This window comes from Argopecten irradians, chromosome 4 (assembly GCF_041381155.1).
Source record: "Argopecten irradians isolate NY chromosome 4, Ai_NY, whole genome shotgun sequence".
Taxonomy (NCBI): Eukaryota; Metazoa; Mollusca; class Bivalvia; order Pectinida; family Pectinidae; genus Argopecten; species Argopecten irradians.
Genome location: NC_091137.1, coordinates 21,116,636 through 21,139,705, shown reverse-complemented (window position 1 = coordinate 21,139,705; position 23,070 = coordinate 21,116,636). Strand labels below are relative to the sequence as shown.

At 35.6% G+C, this 23,070-nt stretch overlaps 2 protein-coding genes across 2 annotated transcripts in view; one reads left to right on the top strand and one right to left on the bottom strand.

The window, feature by feature from the left end:
- The first annotated feature begins 131 nt into the window (after window positions 1–131).
- Window positions 132–1,199, top strand: LOC138320923 (uncharacterized). Its single transcript, XM_069264229.1, has one exon. The coding sequence runs from the start codon at window positions 147–149 to the stop codon at window positions 627–629; it is 483 nt and encodes a 160-aa protein (XP_069120330.1). The 5' UTR covers window positions 132–146; the 3' UTR covers window positions 630–1,199.
- Window positions 1,200–8,260: 7,061 nt separating this feature from the next.
- LOC138320921 (separin-like) overlaps window positions 8,261–23,070 on the bottom strand; it is a 33,423-nt gene continuing 18,613 nt past the window's right edge. Inside the window, exons 13-26 of the mRNA XM_069264227.1 lie at window positions 22,701–22,959; window positions 19,543–19,699; window positions 17,196–19,255; window positions 16,681–16,917; window positions 16,139–16,361; window positions 15,247–15,551; window positions 14,764–14,888; window positions 14,256–14,372; window positions 13,386–13,556; window positions 12,588–12,776; window positions 11,093–11,313; window positions 10,150–10,233; window positions 9,493–9,657; window positions 8,261–9,150 (exon numbers count right to left, since the gene is read on the bottom strand). Of these exons, the coding sequence (XP_069120328.1) occupies window positions 8,946–9,150; window positions 9,493–9,657; window positions 10,150–10,233; window positions 11,093–11,313; window positions 12,588–12,776; window positions 13,386–13,556; window positions 14,256–14,372; window positions 14,764–14,888; window positions 15,247–15,551; window positions 16,139–16,361; window positions 16,681–16,917; window positions 17,196–19,255; window positions 19,543–19,699; window positions 22,701–22,959 (4,518 nt within the window). The 3' untranslated portion in view covers window positions 8,261–8,945. The remainder of the gene's footprint in view (window positions 9,151–9,492; window positions 9,658–10,149; window positions 10,234–11,092; window positions 11,314–12,587; window positions 12,777–13,385; window positions 13,557–14,255; window positions 14,373–14,763; window positions 14,889–15,246; window positions 15,552–16,138; window positions 16,362–16,680; window positions 16,918–17,195; window positions 19,256–19,542; window positions 19,700–22,700; window positions 22,960–23,070) is intronic.

The window sequence follows — 23,070 nt, the reverse complement described above, 5'->3', positions numbered from 1 at the left end:
TTGTTAAGCTCAAATAATTTCTTTATTTTATATCGCTAAATCAGTTCATCATTAATATTAATTTTGTTTTTTATTAAAGTGTACGTTTCATTGAACTTATTATGCGACCGGAAAATCCCCAACTTTAGTAAATGAAATGTTAAGAAATGTTAAGAAAACGTCACCCAGGTATGCAGGCCATCTCCTGGAAGCAGATTTACAGAAATGTATCAAAATTTGAAGTTCATGGATGTGTTACCGATCGCAGGAAAGGAAGTAGTGGTAGACGAAGGAGTGCTAGGTGCGACGAGAACATCAGTCAAGTACAGACCATTATAGAGGAAACACCACAAAGGTCTATCAGAAAGGTACTATCTGACATGAACCAACATCCAAGTAAATCATCAGCGCAAAGGATTCTGAAATTCTATCTCAAATTGACACCATATAAAATATCTGTAATGCAACACCTGAAAGAAAGCGATATTGCGTCGAGATTAAGATTCACGAACTGGGTGCTGGAACACGACGACATTTTGGAGAGTGTGTGGTTTTCAGATGAGGCTCACTTCACATTGAGTGCCAAAGTGAACAAGCAGAACATGGCTACTGTGCCGTCGGATCGATCAAATCCTCAGCAAGAGGTTTAAACCAACACTGAGGAGAAAAGGACACGAACTTAACGATGTGTGGTATCAACAAGATGGGGCGGCACCCAACACAGCAAACCAAGTGTTGACCTGGCTAGCAGACACTTTCGGTAATAGACTAATATAATTGCGTACTGACATTGAGTGGCCCCTCATTCTCCAGACCTGAACCCGTTAGATTTCTACCTTTGCGACTATCTCAAGGACCGTGTTTACACTCCTCCTCAATCTAATCTCCAAAAACTAAAAACTGCTGTTATCAGAGAAATCAGGACCATCCGGGCAGACACATGCAGGGAGGTGGTGAGGAATTTCAGGGATAGAATTCAGCATGTAATTGAAAAGAAGGGCGGACACCTCGAACACATTCTTTGACTGAAAGGTACCAGTTTGTTGAACAAATTGCAAAATTAGCGAAATACGTCTTTCACATGAATTTCAATATAAGTAGTTAAAAAAGATATTTTTCCGTTTTGTTATATATCGTTGTACAGAGTAGATCATTACCTTTCTTATGATGTATACATCAAATCCTTCCGCCTATTAAAACATTTTTTGTAAAGTGTCAAACTCGGGACATGTTTTTGGAACACCCTGTACATGTTACATTTACCTTTATATTCGAGGATTACAACATTAGTTTGGAGGTGGAGTCGCTCAGCATAGGTGTTTTTCCAAGAATACCCATGGGACAAAGACTTACACCTCAACAAAAGTATTCTGGAAAATCCAGGGGTTACATAAACACACCAACTCCACCTAGATGTTCTTAAATACTAATAGCTCAATATAGGTTTTCTGGTACGGATATGGTGTTCGACAAATGGCTCTTCAGGTAGGGCGTTATATTTGTACCTGCTGCCCCTATCGTTATAGGCGACTAAAAGTGTCATCACACATACGAGACACTGCATACATGGGAGACCATCCTTACATGACCCTGGCTGTTAATAGGGCTTTAATATAATCAATAATCAAAGTGTTCAACAAATTCTTAACAATTCAGCATAAGTAAATTTACAAGACTACCACGAGTCCCGTCCAGCATATACCTAAAACATGTTAACTCAGCATCGGTCTTCTGTAATACCAAGAGGTCCAGCAAAGACGTACTAGGTGTTGGTTTGGCCCCAACAAATACTGTAATCAGTGCTCCAAGTAAATAAAGAGGGCTGATCAATTCGTTGATTGTCCACATCAGTGTCCTGTTGGTACACTACTTAATACAGGCGTCTTTAAATTGGTGTACGTGTTCTTTGTTATAAACGATATGTTGGTATTGAGGAATTAGCACTTTTTAAAACGACACTTTGACTTACGAATAATAGATACGCCTCTATATATAAATATGGCAGCTTGTGTGAATAAGTTATATATTGCCTTAACTCAAAATCAAAATGTTATACATTTCAATTCTTCCAAGACTTGTTAACTTATTATAATAAAAGTTTTGTTTAAAACGTTGTATAAGCCCTTACAAGTAAATAAATGCTTGCTGTATACACTCTTTTGCTGGTTTTGAGTTATGATTACAGTGTAAATGCATCAGTCAAATACTCTTAATTATGAATAGCATTGACTCCGTTACATTTAGTCTTTTTCCTTTAAACACACTGGCCTTCACATTCAGTCAGTTTTGCTCCCGATTCGGAAAAAATGTGTTCTATCATGTCACAAGAAAATTTTCATTTCTAATGAGGGCGAAGTTTATCTTTGAACCTTTTTTTTTTACATGACAAAATCTTGTACACTGACGAGAGACAAGCAAGATGATTTGCATGTATACATAGTTCACTATTGTTATAATCACACATCCGAATCATCCATTTAACTTGACCCCAAGACAAATCCAGCAGTGGTCAGATGAAGCAAGTTCTGCCTCGTCCCTTATTGTTAGCTCCCCTGTTCAATATGTTGTCCGCCAACATTCCCTTTAATTCCGTCTATTTGAACATCATTTTCAGAAACTATGTTGGATTTACTTTAAAAGATCCAAACAGAATTTGCGTTGAAAATATCATGCAATTATCATGTATGGAGAACTGGCTTGCAGTCACCTTATTTTTTTTGTAAATTATTTGAAAATGGCAGAAGATCATAGTGTTAAAATTGCAATAAAACGTTGAGGTATGAGAGAAAAATACTCTTTCATACGTGGATATGAAGGACAGGGATATTGCAAGCCTTGGTTATTACTACATTTTGTAACCCTCGGGTACAATATCCTTTTCCTTCCTCTCCACATATGACAAGAGCCTTATAATGTTACATACATTATATTAAAGGAGCGGGACAGTGAGGCTCGTGTATAATGGAGCTTGTTTCTTTGACTCAGTCGGTAGAGTAATGAGATATCATGCCTAAGACTGGGTTTGATTTCTAGTCGGGACACTCTACACAAATGTGTGTTCTTCTATGTATGTAACATGTGTAATCAGAATTTTAGTATATTACAAAAAGATTACACTGTAACATGCAGATAGTTATCATTCAATCTAATAAAATAATTCATGATCTTATAGTTCCATACATTTTATTTTGACTAAAACCATTCTTACATTCTAATATTAATCTATGTTCAGTTCAATCAATATTTTGATCCAAATATTGTACATTAAAAGCTGCCAGTACATAATTATGTATCCCTCTATATGTATATCACAGAAAAACAATAATTTATCTGTATGTGACTAGATCTAACCACAGAGATATTCTTCACCATAATGTTTAAGCAGGCCAGAATTTACAGTAATGCAAGACTGATACAAAATGTAATAAATAGCGATATCATTGTAATTTACCTAAAATGGATTAAGACATCCACAAAAACAGTTTCATTAAAGCCAGACATTGTTGTAAGAAAAATTGAAAATTATAATTTTTATCAATGATGGTAAACAAAATTTGAAAAATTGAAGAAAAATTTTGTCATCAAATTTCTTCAGTACAATTGATAGTAACTTGGATACAATAGCACAACATCTCACTGCTAAAAATGTTTAAGATAAGACAGCTTAAAACTTTAAATTAATATATTCAATTTGATACAACATATATGTCACTATTACCGGTTATTTCTACTAGACTACTTGTCAAAAAAACCCAACAACAACATTTTATTGATAAAAGGATGCTATGACCCACTATACACTGACACTCAAACAACAGCTTTGTTTAATTAGTCCACAAACTGACACCAAAAGGTAGTCAGCAAACTATCACACAGGAGAAAGGTTCCCTATCAAAAACAAGTACTCATTGTAATGGACACCATTATATAGTCCCCCAAATGACCCCCTCCCCACCTGCAACAAATCAAGAATGCAGTTGCACAGTGTATGAACATCTTGGGAGAAATATTGATGTACTTTTATATTGGAATTCTGGGTCTCCTAAAGTGTCCTAATACAAGGCTATTTTCAGAGGAAATAATTTGACAGTGATAATGACTGTATTGCAGTACTATAAAAGTCTTGCTGACAGGTTTATCTTCATGTACATTTTTTGCTTTGTTGTTTTAATCAAATTTGTCATGAAAAGTTTTTTTTATCTGAGACCGAAATGTAAAAACAGGAAGTTGGTCCAGCATCCATCTTGGAATACCAAAATCTTCACGAAAATATTTGCATGTTGTTCGCCATGCCTTAAAACCCCTATAGACCAATTTTCATTGAGATCAGAGACCAAAACCTGAAAATGGGAAGTGGGCCCTGGTGGCCTTCTTGGAAAAAGCCTTTATGCACCACCCCACACCCTATGGAGTATCTCTACCAAGTTTTCTGAGAAAAGTGAGGGAAACCATTCCGCAGAAAAAAGTGGAAGAAATAATAATAATAAGAACCAAAGCAATAACAATTTCTTCGTTTGGAGGACATAAAAAATCATATAAATAAATGTACTCTAGAACTGAACTTGGATATCAACCCCAACTCTTCTGAAAAAGAACAGAAAACAAGAGGCCCAGAGGGCCTGTATCGCTCACCTGTTTTTGTTTTTCTTTTAATTCTGTAATTTAGTAATAAGTGATTCAAAAATTACAAAGACAAATTGACCCAACGATTTGTTTGATTTTGAATTCCAACTATATAATGATGCTATAGATACCATACGAATATGATATCCAATACATAGTTTCGGAGAATAATATTTCAACAAAAAATAGACGCCTAATTAACCTTTTCAGCCCCATGCCCTAAGGCCCCAGGGGGTCAGCCCTATCATTTTTACAATTTTGAATCCCCACTCGACAACTAAGGTCATTTAGGGCCAAACTACAAGGCAGGCATTAGTATTAGGATATTAACAAGGACTGTATCTAAAAGATCAGGATAAGAAAAAGGCAAGTAAAAACTAAAATAAAATTGTAAACGTTGATTTTATAATTGAATTCTGACTAGCACTTATATATAAATGGAAAAGAAGTCGATTGTTGACGGACGGACGACGGACGCCACGGTATAGCATAGGCTCACCTTGGTCCTTCGGACCAGGCGAGCTAAAATAGGCAAAAACATATTGGGATTATAATTAAGTGTTAAATAAATCTATTATTGTGGTTAGACATTTCGCCAGTGTTAGAAGTAATGAATAAAGAGATTTAACTGAAATAGTGTTCTAATTAAATACCATGTGAATAACACGTCTTTTTAAAAACAATCATTCAATACTCTGTTTAACACAAAACAAATTTAAATAAATACATCAAACATATAATACAATGGTTTCTATATCTACAAATCAAATATATTACTAAAATATAAAGTATATGACATAGTATTTTCATTATACATGGCAACAGGAGGAAATCAGCTACTAATTTTACGTAGATTTTATTCATTTATCAGTAATGATTACTTTAATAGATGTAAGAAAGAGTGTGATAAATAAACAAAAGGAAGAATTTCTATGGAATGGATTATTACACTTTGATAATCCGTTTAGGTTTTTGAAGACTGGAAATCAGTCAGGTTAGAAACACAATAGGACAATTTATTAATAACAAACTCCAATCTGATCATAAATTAAATGCCAAGGTTGCATACGTAAGGAATTTGTAGATCACACATGAAATTATAGGCGAGAGTAACCTACAAATTGACTTGGATAATTTATTTAACTTATATTAAAGGGACATGGACCTTAAATAATTTGTTCTGTATGTTTAGTTATGGTTTTAAGATGTTTATAGAATATTTCATTACAATGATTGGTTATCTAAAACGACAGAAAAACGTGGGGAATACCTACCCCAAAAATGATAATAATAGACTGTCATATTCTATTTTTGGAACACAAAACAAACGCTGGTCGAAACCTAGGTTATAATGAACAACAAACTTGCTGACACAAGGAATACTAGTTTTCTACATTTTAAGACTATTTTCTAATTTACGATGGTTGACATATGAAGTATAAGCCATATTTGTTAATAATCATTATAAAAGAATTTATATTTAGCGTACAATGATAAGTCAAAAGTCATACGAGAAATTTCATTCAACGGGGCACCGCTAAGGAAGGTTCTGGAGTTATTGCACAAATGTACATCACACAAGTATTAAGTGGAAAGTTGCTTCCGTCTCTTGCATTTCAGCGATCCATTTATATTAACAGTGGACCCTAGATAATCCAGACACCTTTGTTGTTTATGTAATATACGTGTATTATAAAAATAATTAATACTTCGTTTGTTCTGTTTTATAGGTATTTTTTATATCATTACGTTAAGAATATTAAATAAACATATTTCTTTTTTCAAAATACGAAACCTAAAGCCATCGTTAATTGTGTACTACATGTATGTATGTATATAGCTACGTATCCTACTCTTGATCTGTCGTACGGCAAATTGCCTAACCAAGGATCAATATCACCTACGTTCTTGGCATAAAAAAACTATGATAATGAATAGCTGTAAATATTTTGTGAACTCATATAATTGTTATTTTATATATTGTGTGTTTTTAATGACCGATTCCACAAGTCTTTGCTTTCTGACTTACAGACGTGTGTAACAACCACGCGCTCTTTCAGTCTAGCTTCGTAGCCTTATATCTTATACAACAGACGATGAATTCGAATAGATTCACATGCATTTAAAATTCTTATAAATTTTGTGAGTTTTATCTCAATTTATTGTATCCGATACTCATAGCGATATATTCTGCATGCGATTAAGTAAGGTATTTATAGCATACACGTACGTACACGTACCCAAGCTCAAACTGCATGTTTAAAAGCGTGCGGCTAAAAATATATCGCCTTTCTCAATTACAACACTGAAGTTTGATCTCCTATAGAAATCCAATGAACCGTTACATGACTGCATCTACCCATGTGAAAGGTGTTCAGTTTACAAACGCCCGTGTCTATGACCTGGCAGCCGTTGTTATGACAAACACACTCAGTGTGTATTTTACACATGACTGTACATGTAGCTGGCCTTCGATTTTCTCGGCATGTGGCGACAACAAATTGTCCAGATTATTGCAGGAATTTAATAACGAAAATAACATTCCGTTTCCAAAATGGAGTTCCTGATTCGGAATACAAATTTCCGGACTAGTAAGTATAAATAACGTTACGGAAATCCGTTCCCTGACATTTCTGTCTGGATTGTGAGTTTTCCGGACTATCGGCGTCTAGATTATCGCGGGTCCACTGTACCTACTTTCCCAATTGTGCATGATACTGACTCTTGTCGTAGATGAGAGCTGCAAAGTTCAAACCCTACTATTTTTATCACACGTTTTAAAATGCAGAAAGATGGAATTTCCATTATAATTATTTTATTTGACACTTTTGCAGAATAACTTAGTTAGGTATTTGACACGTCTTAAATATGTATTTTACTCAAATTTACATGGTTTATTTAGGTTCATGTCCCTTTAAAAACCACGTTTGTTGGTCCTGACAAAACATTTCTGAGTGAATTACATTCCAAAATCCTTTAATTGATGTGGAATAAAAAAAACAACATGTTTTTCCATTTATATATACTTTTCTTAGAGTACACAACTTAGAGTAATCTACATGATTTAGATCAGAAATGCTGATTATAAAAAGTCAATAGGAAAGTTTGGAAGGTTTTTCACTGCTGACAAATCTGTATAGAAATCTAGGAAGGTTTTTCACTGCTGACAAATCTGTATAGAAATCTAGGAAGGTTTTTCACTGCTGACAAGTCTGTATAGAAATCTAGGAAGGTTTTTCACTGCTGACAAGTCTGTATAGAAATCTAGGAAGGTTTTTCACTGCTGACAAGTCTGTATAGAAATCTAGGAAGGTTTTTCACTGCTGACAATCTGTATAGAAATCTAGGAAGGTTTTTCACTGCTGACAAGTCTGTATAGAAATCTAGGAAGGTTTTTCACTGCTGACAAGTCTGTATAGAAATCTAGGAAGTTTTCACTGCTGACAAGTCTGTATAGAAATCTAGGAAGGTTTTTCACTGCTGACAAGTCTGTATAGAAATCTAGGAAGTTTTTCACTGCTGACAAGTCTGTATAGAAATCTAGGAAGGTTTTTCACTGCTGACAAGTCTGTATAGAAATCTAGGAAGGTTTTTCACTGCTGACAAGTCTGTAAGAAATCTAGGAAGGTTTTTCACTGCTGACAAGTCTGTATAGAAATCTAGGAAGGTTTTTCACTGCTGACAAGTCTGTATAGAAATCTAGGAAGGTTTTTCACTGCTGACAAGTCTGTATAGAAATCTAGGAAGGTTTTTCACTGCTGACAAGTCTGTATAGAAATCTAGGAAGGTTTTTCACTGCTGACAAGTCTGTATAGAAATCTAGGAAGGTTTTTCACTGCTGACAAGTCTGTATAGAAATCTAGGAAGGTTTTTCACTGCTGACAAGTCTGTATAGAAATCTAGGAAGGTTTTTCACTGCTGACAAGTCTGTATAGAAATCTAGGAAGGTTTTTCACTGCTGACAAGTCTGTATAGAAATCTAGGAAGGTTTTTCACTGCTGACAAGTCTGTATAGAAATCTAGGAAGGTTTTTCACTGCTGACAAGTCTGTATAGAAATCTAGGAAGGTTTTTCACTGCTGACAAGTCTGTATAGAAATCTAGGAAGGTTTTTCACTGCTGACAAGTCTGTATAGAAATCTAGGAAGGTTTTTCACTGCTGACAAGTCTGTATAGAAATCTAGGAAGGTTTTTCACTGCTGACAAGTCTGTATAGAAATCTAGGAAGGTTTTTCACTGCTGACAAGTCTGTATAGAAATCTAGGAAGGTTTTTCACTGCTGACAAGTCTGTATAGAAATCTAGGAAGGTTTTTCACTGCTGACAAGTCTGTATAGAAATCTAATCACGATTTCATAAACACTGGGAACCCGTAGACGACTGGTGCTGAGCCAATGAGGTAAGGCAGCTGACACACATCCCGAGCAGCTGGTATTAAGTCTAAAAGAGAACAAGGCTTCTCTGCTGCCAGCCAAGTGGACAACAGACTCTCCAGGAACCGGTCAATGTCGCGGTCAGTCACATCCCACAGGTTGGAAACAATGCAGGGACTGCAACAAATTTATAAAGTTATCAATATTTCCAATTTCAAACAAGTTTATTGACAAATGTCAAAGGAATTAGACAGCATGCATTGCCTATATAGGTCTTCTCCTTTATTGACATACACCTGTCTTTAAATAAGTTTTGTACAAGCTCCATGGCTCCGGTAAGTATTATTTGATCTCCATGACTCCGGTATATATGTATTGGTGACCATCCTATTAACAGCTACTAGCCTCATGGTCTATAGGACTAAGCATTAAGTTCACACTACATAATTACCTAACATGCCAACAATCATTTCTTCTGTTGTACGAGTTTCATTTTCACGAAATTAATCATAAACCTACCATCCAGACAGGAAGTAGTTCAGCATAATCCCAGAAGCCTCTAGTTGACCTTTGACCTGCAGTCGACCACTGCTACAGCCCATCAGAATGGTGGTTGCACGGCAGTTAACCTGCTGAAGGTCATCTCCATGGAAATACCTGCTGCCACTTCCATGACCACAGTAACTTTTAACAGTAGCAAAAAAAACACTTCAATATGGAAGCATGATTTACAAACAGAAGTAAAAGAAAGAAGTAAAGTTTTGTTTTGTCGCAATTATGAATTAATGGTAAAAATCAAAATGAAGTGTTAATTTAACAAATAAATTTTGCATGAATAAAATGAACAACAAAATAACTCTACATGAATCTTGTGAAATCTGAATGTGATGAGAAGGGATGGACATGGTTAACACTATGCAGGTGGTGGCTTTATGAATATACTGTATGTAAAACACTGAGGTTTCAAGCAATTTCGCCGGAAGTATTTGTGGTTAGCTGACAGAACAATGATAACATTGATTCAATGGTTTTACTTTTGTGATTCCATAGCAACAACAAAAACAATTATGATTTGTATATAACGGAAATTTCAAGTTATCCAGTACATTACATAGTGCAAACATTGAGAATAAGTTGTCAAAGAAAATTATTCTAGATGAGATGAAATGAACGTACATAACTAAGTCTCTCTTCGTTAGAGCTTCTTTAAACTGGTCAGCCGATGGTCTCTCTCCCACTAGTCCCTTCCAGCCTGGTTCTCTGAAACAATCACACCAGATTAATATTACTGTAGTGTTACAATGTTTAAAATCAAAAAACTGAAAATCAATTTGATTAAAACGCAGATCCTTATAACCACTCTGTTCATTAGAGGATCTGACAATATTCCATAAGGGGTCACGTCCAGATGACCTTTATACCACGTGTGTTTCAGAGCAAATGCAGTTTCTACACCTCACAACATCAATTGAAAACGTCTTTTCCCCCCAGTATACATATACAATTTGCTTTGTTGTGCACTTTGGGCGAGATGACTACATACATGAAAATAATTTGGACAGCTTTTTCTTACTATTTCTTCCCCAGTCAAGATTCTGGCAGTGCCAATTTGATTGGCCATTTCAAAAGGTCATCTTGACGTGACCCTTAAAGGGATGTTCTCAGATCCTCTTATCCAACGTAGTAATAATAAGGATCTGTATTTTAATCAGATTGACTGAAAATAAAGTTAGTTCATCCTTGGCAGCATATACATCTATTAAGAATTTCTTTACAATGAACCAGAAATGCTTTCATTATTACTGGTTGAATTGATGTCTCATTATATGAGTAGTAACTACTGCCTTCTTGTAACATGCTGTCTTACTGAAGTGACCTTTAGGAGGAGAATCTGTTTTGTAGCTTTCTTCACCAGGACAATAAACAAAGAGCAAAAGACAAGGGATATAAAGGGGGAAAAAGTGTAAGAAAGGAGAAGTAGTTTTCCGTTTTACAAACTGATTCTGGTTAGTTCCAATCTTAATATCTTGAATTGATTATGCCACTGAGAATTATTTTATATTAATAATTTTGTGTACAATCTTCCTTGTATACATAACATTATGATCAATTTACTTACTTTTGAAACCAGGCTTCAAATGCCTCCCTTGTAAAGGGCAGATTGCCATCTGGATCCAGGAAATATGATGTCTGTCTACTGTCAATCCCATTACGGTAAATAGAATTCTTATCTCTTCGGAGGTGAGAAAGTTGCACACACATGTGATAAAAGGACGGAATACGAGTGACAGCATTTCTCCTGAGAATTGGAATACTTTCCCATGGTAAATGCTGAATTGTCTGAAAGGATACACATTTATCATCTTTGAATTATATCAAATGTAATTGGCAAAGGCATTAAAACATTTCACAAACAAAAAAACACACACACACCTGCCAACTAGGAATTTTTAATTAAAAAAAAAATTTGTAAAGATATTCATGATTTTATTTTTCCGTAAACTCAAAGTAATGTTAATGCATAATAATATTTCAGAACTTTTACTCATAAATATGATTGTGCTAATTGAATATTCTATGTGGGTTATTTCACAATTGTTGTGAAAACACCAATTTTTGCTTATATTTAAAAATCTATTTTACAGGGCATAAACAATATTCATCATTTGAACAATACTTGATGTTAGTCATGTATATATCTAATCAAAACAAAAATGATATAAAATAATACACAAGTGTGACACATAGGTATCACTATGTTGGTGTGTCCGGAAAATGGTTTTCGTACGATAACTTAAGTATTTACTGTCTGATTCCAACCAAACTTGGTATATTGATCAATGAGATCTCGGATGAGAGCAATACTAGTCAAAATCCGTCATTATTTGTAATAGTAACGGGACTTTGAAATCACCAAAACAGATAAATCCATGGTTTCCGCTCGATTACTTTAGTATTTATGGTCTGATTTCCACTAAATTTGGTTCAATGAGATCTCCGATGAGTTTGATACTGGTCAAAATCCGTCAGTATTTACAAGAGTTACGGGACCTTGAAATCGTCAAAACAGATAAATCCATGGTTTCCACTCCATAACTTTAGTATTTATTGTCCCGATTTCAACCAAATTTGGTTTGTTGTTTTAAATCAATGAAATCTCTGATTGATTTAATACTTGCCAAAATCCTTTAATATTTACAAGAGTTACGGGACTTTAAAATTGTCAAAACAGACAATTTCTTGGTTTCTGCTCAATTGCAATTGTATTTATAATCCGATTTCAACCACATTATGTATATTGCTTCATATCAATGAGATCTCAGATAGGTCTGATACTTGTCAAAATCCATCGATATTTGCAAGAGTTATGGGACTTGATAACTTCAAGTAGTTATTAACAATATTTTTAACTGTAAATAACTATTTTTTGTGATGTTTTAAACTGCTGTGGAGGCGGAACATCCACTTCCTTGGAATTCATGTTTCCCCATTTCTTTCTTTCTTTACATTGGCTACTATCTCTGTTAAAGTCTGCTTTCACCCGATACTGCCATTTGTCCTATTGATGTGTCAATCTTTCAGTTATACACATTAGAAAAGAATTAAAGACTTACCTTATCAAGTACCAAAATAACATGTGCTGGTCTGGCCTCCTCACACGGTATTCCTGCATCTATACATCGACTTCTTATTGAGGAGACAAGTCCAGTAATAATTGGGGAATCACTACGACACCTGATCAGTTCTGATATGGCATTTGTCAAATGTACATCAGAGAGGTAATCGCCGGCTTGCAGTAAAACCTACAAAACACATTACACATCAGTATTAGCTGCCTTACTGTGTAAAATATTTACTCAAATATTGTCTTTGGATACTGTAATCTCAGTGCATAGTTCTATTTCTTTAAATAACCAATGCTTGCTCTGATGACATCCAGGCCGTGGCGGTTTAGTGGTTAAGATGTCTCAGTATATTGCCATAAGCCCCCACCTCTGTGCGCGAGTTTGTTGGTTTTTATCCGAGTACTCCAGCTTTCCTCCACCAACAAACCTAGCACATCCTTACATGAGCCTTGATGTCAATAGGATGTTAAACTTATAAAACTAAACCCTTATGACATCCATGCAGTTCTTCCGAAGTATCCAGATATGTTAATGTACACGATAATCTGCTATACTTGTCTCTGGATACCCCAGTCCCGGTGTGTAGGTTTTCTTGTGGTATATGAGTGTAAACCCACTGAACCTGAGATTAAACCCACAAATCCATATCCTGTGTGAAGTTGTTCTTGTGTACATAAGTTTGGTTTTGGACAGTTTTTGGAATTCTCATGTGTGTAGTCGTTTTTGTGTGAAAACTGTAAATTTGCCTTTGGATACCTCAGTATATAGCTGAATTGGTGCACATACCCTAAGCTTGTCTTTGGACACCTCTGTCCCTGTTCGATGTTGTATGTCTGTATGGACGGCATCAGTTAGAGTGGTCAGTATGTCTCGGTCCTGGTCACTTAGACAGACACTGCCCAGTAGCAGGGCCTTCCAGTGGCCTAGCCAGTGATCCTCCATACTGGTCAGTACAGTCTGAAACACACATATAAACTTTTCAGAAGGTTCTTTCACTCAACATTTAAATTGTATTGGAAGGATAGTGATTGGACCTCCTTATGTCCCATATTAGTATCACCCAAAGGAGTGTTGGCAGCATGCCACTTTCTCTCTTCTCTTTGAATTTAAAGAAGTATTAAAATCAGGCTTCCCTTGTCATCAATAACCAAATTTAACAAATTCAAGTCTCTGACAGTGTCAACTTCAGTATACGTACAATATACCATGTCACCTTTTCCTACTTAGATAGACCCACATACTAAGTATGAAGTTCTATTACCTTCTAGGATACGGGATAGAGTCTGACAAGATGATGCCAGACTATCTGACAGACGCAATGCAAACATATACGTGTAGTCCACCCTTCCCCAAATTCCTTTTGAATGTTCTGATTTCAACCTGACATCAAATTTACAAATATTATTGACATTCAATTTCATATCAATTTATACGACTCAGACATTTCAGAAGTTGGATGCAAACTTTATAAACTTTAAAACTTAGTATTAATCTAAGAGAACCAACAAAACAAGATATCCTAGGGATCTAGGCATCCACTGTGAAATGATCTACATAAGTCAACTAAAGGATGGATGTATTCTCTACTTATTCCTTCTTAACCCTTTCCTGCTAAATATGAATAATATGTGATGCCCTTAAATACAATATACTTACTTGCAAGCGATCATCTAACCCTCTGCGAACTCTCCACCACTCAGCTTTCTTGGTCAGTTTGAGGCTCTGCCGACCCTCCTCCATTACAGCTGTAAACTCTGGCAGAATCTGCTGGCCCTACAGTCAACACAAAAGAGGATATTATCAGCTTCTTAAAGCACATCTTTGGTAATTCTCTAACAAATATATATTACTACCTATGCATATTATTTCCAAATAAAACTAATATTTATTTCATGAATTAAGATCAAAACAGGCTGAAGGATTTCTTCTCACTTTGATCTCCATAGTCTGATGCTATAAACTACACCTGTCCAAAGGTTGGGTGCACATTTATTTCATGCTAACAAAATTGGTTAGTTACAGATAAAGATGATGTGTAGATATTGTTATACAACACAATACAAACATTTTGAGAATTTCAAGAAATTTCCCCTCATACAATTTTTTTAAAAGAACACTTTATCAAACTAGATAAAAAGCTTTATGAACTCTAAATCCTTCTCACCAAGAGACTGGAGATTCCTGAGAGGCTGATGACGACTGGTTCGGCCTGTTTCTCCAGTCGACTGACCAGCAGCTGGGAGTGATGTATGGGATGATTGACTACTGATAAGTGACACACCACCATTCCTGTAAAAACATTCACTAAATACAGTAACAAGGAGTAACAATTTTAGGTTTTCTTCTAAATTAATCTAACATTGAATATTATCTAAATTCCGTCTGTGACTTTGCGATATTTGCAGTTTTACTAAAACCTGCAAACTCTAGCACCAGCGAAATATTCAGAAATTCATTGATGCACCTTTTCATAACAATGGTATTATATATATGCATAAATTATAGATCAAAGAACCACAAAACTTAACCTTGGCAAATATGTCCTAGACAGGAAACCATGAATTTTTTTTTAAGATTTAAGGGAAAAACAATACTGGCTATGTTGAGATAAAAACAATTTAAATATCATTGCTTTCATATATCATACCATCGGGAAGTCCTTCCATCATTTCCTTAAGATCCTGTTCAGATTTCATAAACTGTAGACCTTCCTGCTCGACCCTTAGTCTATCTATCTCACTGTCCTCTTCTCTGTTACTATGTGCTGTGTTCTGGTCACCAGTTTGTTGTCCCTGCATTTGTTTGAGGTTTTTTCTCTGTTTTTTGCCCGTCTGTTTTGGTTTTGGGGTTTTAGCATCAGAATGTTCCTCCTCAGTAAAACTTTGATTTCCAGTATCTGTTTGTTCCTCGGGCTCTTCCATCTGCTCCACTGTTTGATTACGCTTTATCTTTCTGTAACAAATCAACAAATTGGGAACTGAATAAATGGTTTCATGAAAAAAAATATATGTTGATGGGAATTTATTTTTAAGTATGAATCTAAAAAACTTTTGTCAAACATGAGGCCCATGGGCCTAAATCAGTTGTCTGGATATTTCAGCATCTACTGACAATATGTAAGACACTCTTCTCTTTCCAAAAAGGAGCTCTATCATTCAGGGCCTAGGAAGTGTGCACATATATAAATAGAAAGAAGTAAAATGGTATCTTATGAATATATTAAATACTTTGTTTTATGAGTCGCTACGAAAAATAACGTGCTGGTACGTTTTATTTTACATAAAACATGTAAATTATAGTCCATTTATTAGTACTGAAACATAAAGAAATGATGACGGGGTCTTTTTGTCATAGTTTGGAACTTAAAACTATATATTTATTAGTAGGCTCTCAGTTTTTCATTTGTCCCAAAGAAAAATTTTCTAGTGACTTCTGTATCATGAAGCAAATCAAATAGCTACCCATCTTAATTCCAGTCAATAATTTGCAAAAATGCCATCCTTTATTGTTTTGATCTTCTTTTAAGGACACTGACTGACCTGATTTTCTTGCCAGAATTGACCAGAGCTTGGTGACGGAATGTAACAGCTAGAGCCTCACACAGATAGAAGGCAGCCTTCAGGGGAGATAACTTGATGTGTTGTAGACACTTCATGTGACATATACAACTGTACAAGCTCGGGGAAGGCATGTGGTGAACCTGTTGAAAGGCTTTCTCTAATGTGTCCGAGATGGCATCATCAAGTTCTGCTTCATTTTTTTCTGTGAATGAAAGCCATTAAGTCAGTTTTATATTGTTTAAAGTGAATCAGTCTAAATACATTCAGTGGCCTTCCAAAGGTCCTTCCATATCAAAACGACAATCTTAGAAATTTGCATCAATCACGTTTAAAAGTTTTCATTCTTGATCCATGCAGTAATAAATCTACATGATAGCTGATTTAACAGCAACACTATTTCAAAATGAAATTACATGGAGTTTATAGATGATCATTATTATGTGATCAGGTCCATTACTTATTTCAACATTTCACGTTAGGCGTCAGAAACTTAAAATCCATACTGCCTAATAAGATATTACCATGAACTATTGTAGCAGATGATGTTTTAACTACAGGTTCATAGAAACCAGTCATTTGTGGAATCTTGGTATTTAGAAGCTGTGTTGATCGCAGTACTTCAGTTGTCTCCCCTGACGTTGAACCCGTGTCAGAGACTGATGATTCCTCCTTCTTTCGTCGTCTGGAGGTAGTGGCTTTCCTCTTGCCTTTCTCATCTCCCCTAGGTAACTCTATGGATTCGTCTAAATCCAGTAGCTCTAGAGATAACAGAAATAACTTATACATGTGTCAAAAATGATTTTAAAACTTAAAAGTCAATAGAGATTTTCAATATTATCATTAGTATTTAAAATCAGAAACAGTCTGTATATATACCACTATATTTTCCACAAATTTATATATCTAAATCAAAACTGAATGTCAACTTCAGGTTTGTCTGAAAGGAATGAAACAACTAATAAATCTTTAACCTTTAATCCACTGACATAATATGTACAGGCATTACCTAAAAATGTAATTATGATATAATAAATACCTTCAGAAGCTAAATCCAGATCAGGTGTACTTGCTTCATCTCCATCATCATATACAGGGGGGCTTGGAACATTTCCAAACACTACATCCTCCTTAATATCTGATTCCACTTTAGGTGACAATTGCTCTTCTAACACTATATCAGGCAGATCTAAACACTTCGTAAGACTGAACACCTTTTCTTTATTTTCCTCTGTGTTTCCTCGCACTTTTTCCTGTCTCTTCGTCTGAGAATTTCTAACTGTTCGAGTACGACTTTTCAATGAAGCTGTAGAGTTGACTGTTGCACTTGTCTTGCGTTTTCCAGTGGTTTTCTTCTTCGTTTTAGTCGCCCACTCCTCATCTTCATCAGAAACATCAAAACTGTAAACATCAGATGAAGGTTTAATGCCTTGAACTTCGTTTTTATGCTTCAATTCTAAATCAGCACCATTATTTGAGGACACATCTTTACTTTCCTTCTCAGTGTTTCCTCTTCTAATAAATTTGTTGCCAGATTGAAATTTACTGTTCGTTAATTTTGTTGTTTGTCCATTTTGACTCTCCATTTTTTCAACCTTACTGGGTTTTTTTGGATTTCCTGTCTGATCCTCTGTCAGCTTTGAAGTATTAACGCGACACGGAATTCTAGATCGCCCTTTTCTGATGGGATCATTTTCACTGCTAGATGTTGAAATTTCCTTTAAGAGAGAAAATTTTGGGGTTTTCATTACATCTCTGTTATTAGAAATATTCCTTGCAGGTTTCTTCGTATTTTTCCTCCCTGTTGTTTTCCCTCGCCGAGACTTTACATTGACATCATCATCGCTATCGTCCTCCAACAGTTGATCTAGCTTTGCCTTACGACTACACACACTCCGCGGTGTCTTTAGAGGCATGGCCACAGACTCCTTGGTGTCAGTAAACACAAACTGCTGTCCTACTGGTGTCTGACAGAGGTCAGTTTTATCCAGGTGAGACGGATCCCGATTTGGTGTATTACAAACAGACTCTTTCTGCAGTAGTTTTTCTTTCTTGTTTGCTGTTTTCCTTCCAGTGTTTTTCTTGTCTTGACCAGTTTTCTGATTTACTACCGAGTCATTGTCCTTATCTATATTTTGGCTATTTTGATCAACATCTTCAGTCTCCATATTACTTGTTGCTTGTGGATAAACAATGGGACAATCATTGATTTTGATCTTGGACAATGAAGCTGTCACCTGTGTTATATTGTTGTCATTGTCGAAAGGATCAACTACATCAGACAGATCTGTTACAGAGGACTCCTTGGTCGTAACAAACTGTGAGGCACCAAGCTGACAATCAAACAGAGAATCACATTGCGAGAGGACCTGATAGAGACGAAGGTTTGACTCGAGTTGTTCTACATGGACAGAGCCTCCGGGAATAGTCTCACACGTGGTCAGTCCGACCGTGGCTATGTCAGCACACTGCAGCATGTCCCCAGAATCAGACAGAATCTGGGCCTGTGTTGATACCGTGTCCAAATAAAGTTCTTTTAATGACAGCTTGTCAACTTCAGCTGTGATCACTTTGGACTTGTCATCATCCTTTGTTAACTTTTTCTTTTGCTTTTTCTTCTCTATCCTGCTGTTTGAACTTAACACTTCATTGGTCATCCTTATCCGAGACTCACTTATATTTTGAATATTTTTCAAGGTATCTAAACTACCTTTCTCCCAGGCAAACTGACAGCGTACCACTGCCAAACCCACACACAAGACACAGTAGGACACCCAGGGATCTTGGCACACATTACAGTAGTTTTTGTCTTTAACATGTTGATAACACTTTGGTAGCACTAACTGGTAAGACAGGTCTTGTGCCATATCCTCCTCACTTTCATCAAACCCAAATTTTTCCTCCAATTTCCTCCTGACTGAATTTGTATTGACTTTTTTGGAAGGTACTGGAGTTTTGACCTGGGAAGATGTTGCTGCGGATCGTTCAAGTGTGCAACTGTCTAAAACATGACAGCAGTCCAAGATTGTGTTTGTTGATTCCTCGATGTTTCCTGATACAATGTGAATTTTTGCCAGCTCAATAAGAAACTGTAAAGTCCTAAATAAAATAATAAATTTAAAGAAAAAATTTAAGAATGTACCAAAAAGAAGAATAAACACACAGAAAAATGAAACATGAAAGACAAAAAAAACCTAGTCAATTGTAAATCATCAATTGTTTTTTTGGGTTTTTTTTTTAATAGAACTGTCCTTCAGAAGGCCAACTTTAATGTATAAGGATTTGGGGGTATAATGAGCAGCACACACAATCTGAACATTGATTTAAAGTAAGGACCACAATTCAACCACGTAATCAAGACATGTATCGTGGTTTTAGAAACGTACCAGTATGGTATACAGAGGTGATGGGACAGCTGCCAGCCTTCCCTGAGAAAACACCTAGCTTCTCTGTCCTGTCCAGCTAAACTATACAGTCTGCCCAGGTGTAAGAGAGACTCGACCAGGTCCTCTGCAGCAGACCACTTCTCCACTGAATTACCACCTACAACAAACAGACACAAATTCATGGTTATAACACAGTGAATTAATTCCAATCAAGGTTACACAGTATTTTTTCACTACGCTATGGTAATTTTTTTTCCATTGCAACTGTACAGTGCGAATAATCTTTTTTTTTGTGCCACAATTTAAAGATGCTCCACCGCTGACAAATGGTATTTTTTCACTATGAAAAACAGGAGCAGACGATTTAGTATTTTTCTCCAGTTACAAAAGTTACTTACTTTACACCATTCCCACCATTGAAAAGTTTGAGCTTATAATTTTACTACAAGTTAAAAATATGAAAAATAATTAATTGCATCCCGAAAAAATTCCGTGACACTATATCCTATATGGAATGAAGTACTGATTGCGCATGCACCAAAGGCGAAATCAATTATTTTATATATTTTTTTTGTGTAATTAGGGCACATATATACATGATTAAACACCAATTATTGTTCAAATGATTAACATCATTTATGCTCTGTCGGCGGTGGAGCATCTTTAATTATAATGGCCTAGTGTGATAATTAAAATAAATACAACAAAAAATAATAACATTTCTATCTCACTGTCACATTTACTGAATTCAGAATAATTGCATTTAAAATTATAAGAATTTTTTAAATTCTTAAATTGAAATTAATTATGTGTGTTTCACAGTTCTAGATAATTATGGTATGTATTCAATTGTACCCAATTCCATCACTATTTGTGTATCTAACCGACAGTAGTTGCTGTATGTACTGTAAATGTAACTTTTGAGAGAGATAAAAAATGTTTTATTTGTTTTGATTGATAAAACACTGCATAAGAATTGATGTCATTTTTAACAGATATCTGTACAATTTTATGACATGTTTATCTATCATCCAAATATACTTAAAATTTACCACAATGTTTAGCAATGATAGCCCCTTTCCTTATATTTTTTTTTCCAAATCCGGATTTCTTATACCCATCTGGTTCCATTATTACAATTACCTAACACAAAAATGGCGGCCATTTCGGTTGCAAAGTTTGTGACATCTTTCAGAGGTATACCCCTATTTAGACATTAAAAACATGAGTACATCATTTACAATTGCAGGCAGTGTTTGTTTTGGGGATAATGCTCACTAGCTATAATCAAAACATCTGTTGAAAAGGTGTCAGTTTTGTTTCTTAAGCTGCCGATATACTTCAGTAACGTTGCGTAGCTCACATGTGTTAAAGTGATTTGATCAGTGATTTCTCCTCTCTCTAGCTGACCTATATCCCCAAGACTGCTAAATAGAACAAGTGAGGTGTTGGTTAGGGAGTGTTCACACCTCTTTTGTTTACTTATCAATGCAATTTAACAGTACAATCTGGCAGTGCACCCCTGCGGACCGCAAGTAATCAACATAGTCACAGTCGTAAAACATAGTAAATTTATAAGAGTGCTACTTGACAGTTAGCAGAAGGGACTTATAATGAGGTTTAGATTCAGTAGGCCTACTTAGTGAAAATGGGGGTCTGATTTATTGATGTGCAACGCAAGGCCAAAAGTGCGCTACGGATGAAATTCCCGTGCAACAGCTCAAAATTTCCATGTAACCGGACCGTTATGTTTAAAGGGCCCGGGGAGAACAGTGTTACAAATAGATGTGTGTAATATTATATAGGCCTAACAAACTATGCATATAATGAAGGGATTTTGTTGGTCCCCAGAGGGTTATTATAATCGTGCTTTACCGTACATACTTGTGGTGAAAAATAGCTAGGCTGTTGTTTATATATGCTAAAGCTATCATTTTGATATGATCAAGTCCTAGGTCCCACAAGCTGACATAATTAATTTTTTATGGCAAATAGGTTAATGCATCCTGTGATTTGTAAAAGTGATAGGATTTTAACATTGTTTTTGTATTAAAGACAAGGGGCCCATGGGCCATAACGGTCACCACAGTTCTGATATAGAATGAAACAAAGACATATCAACACTATATACTGGCCCTTGAAGTCAGTCAGTGATTTTACAGATTTGACTTTTTAATCTAGGAAGAGTATTTGCTTCCATTAAACCTGTGAACTCAGAATAAGATTTTTTGAAATTTTAAGTCATTTTGCTCCTGTTTGGCCCTGCCCCTCTGGTCCCCCAGAGGGTAAGCGAGGATCGATATAGATGTGAAAATGCTATATCTCAGGCTAATAATTCTAATCAAGTTTGACTCATTTTCTGTGTGTTCATAAATGTGTTTTTCTATATAAACTAAAGTAAACTTTATCCCCTCCCCAAGGGGAAATGTGAGACCCCGGGTCATACAATTCACATTTTTTATAAAATACCTTAAGGCCTTTCCATCTATAAAACATATTTGATTCTACCATTTCCAGAATTTTAGAAGCAGAGTTTTAGCCTATTTGACCCCGCCCCTCTGCCCCCAGGGGGTCAGCCAAGACCAATATGGATATAAATGTTAAAATGCTATCTCTGGCTAATAATTCTAACCAAGTTTGACTCATTTCCTATTAAATTGAGCAAATAATGTTCATAAATGTGTTTTCGTAATATGTAAATTATAATAAATTTGATACCCTTTTGAGGGGAAAAATCTGAGACCCAAGTTCCATGAAATTTACAGTTTTTGAAAAGGGCCTTGAGACCTTTAAATCTATGAGTGGAGAAGAAGATGGATTCTTTTATTTGAAATTTTAGTTAATTTTATCCCTTCTGGCCCTTCCCATATAATTCACAATTTTGATTGACCTTATGCCTTAGAAGGTCTGTGCAAAATTTCATTTAAATTGCCTCAACAGTTTTGTAGAAGTCTATAATGTAAATTGATTACGGACACATAACGGACGATGCCGGACAAATCTACCAATTTGTTTAAAGTATTTTAAATGATTCCATTTTTGAATGAACCTGTGATGTTGAGATATCTAGGTGAGACTAAAACTTGATAAGGTAATCAAGTCTAGATTCTGTTCCTTAGTATGAGAATGAAGAGCCCTGGGTATGCGAGTCACTGTACCTAGAGAATCTTCTGATGTAAAACTGAGGAATTGCTTTCCTAGGATCAGCTGTATGACACCTGTGTGCATCCTAATGGCATCCAGAGCCAAGTCCAGGGGGTACAGATTCCGGTGCTGTCGGGAGCCATTAGAAAGGCTGAGAATCATGGACATAAGGCGCTTGGCTGTGCCTTCTGCTGAACACACAGATCGGGTCTTACACCCGTGGGACTCTAGGAATGATATTACAGAAGTGACTTCTGTCATTCCTTTCTCCAACTGAAATAGCAGATACATATTAATAGTCTGATTTACCTTACCAATCATCAAAAAATTCTTACCAATAACTTTAAATTTAGAGTAGAATATTTAACATACTGTATAATATAG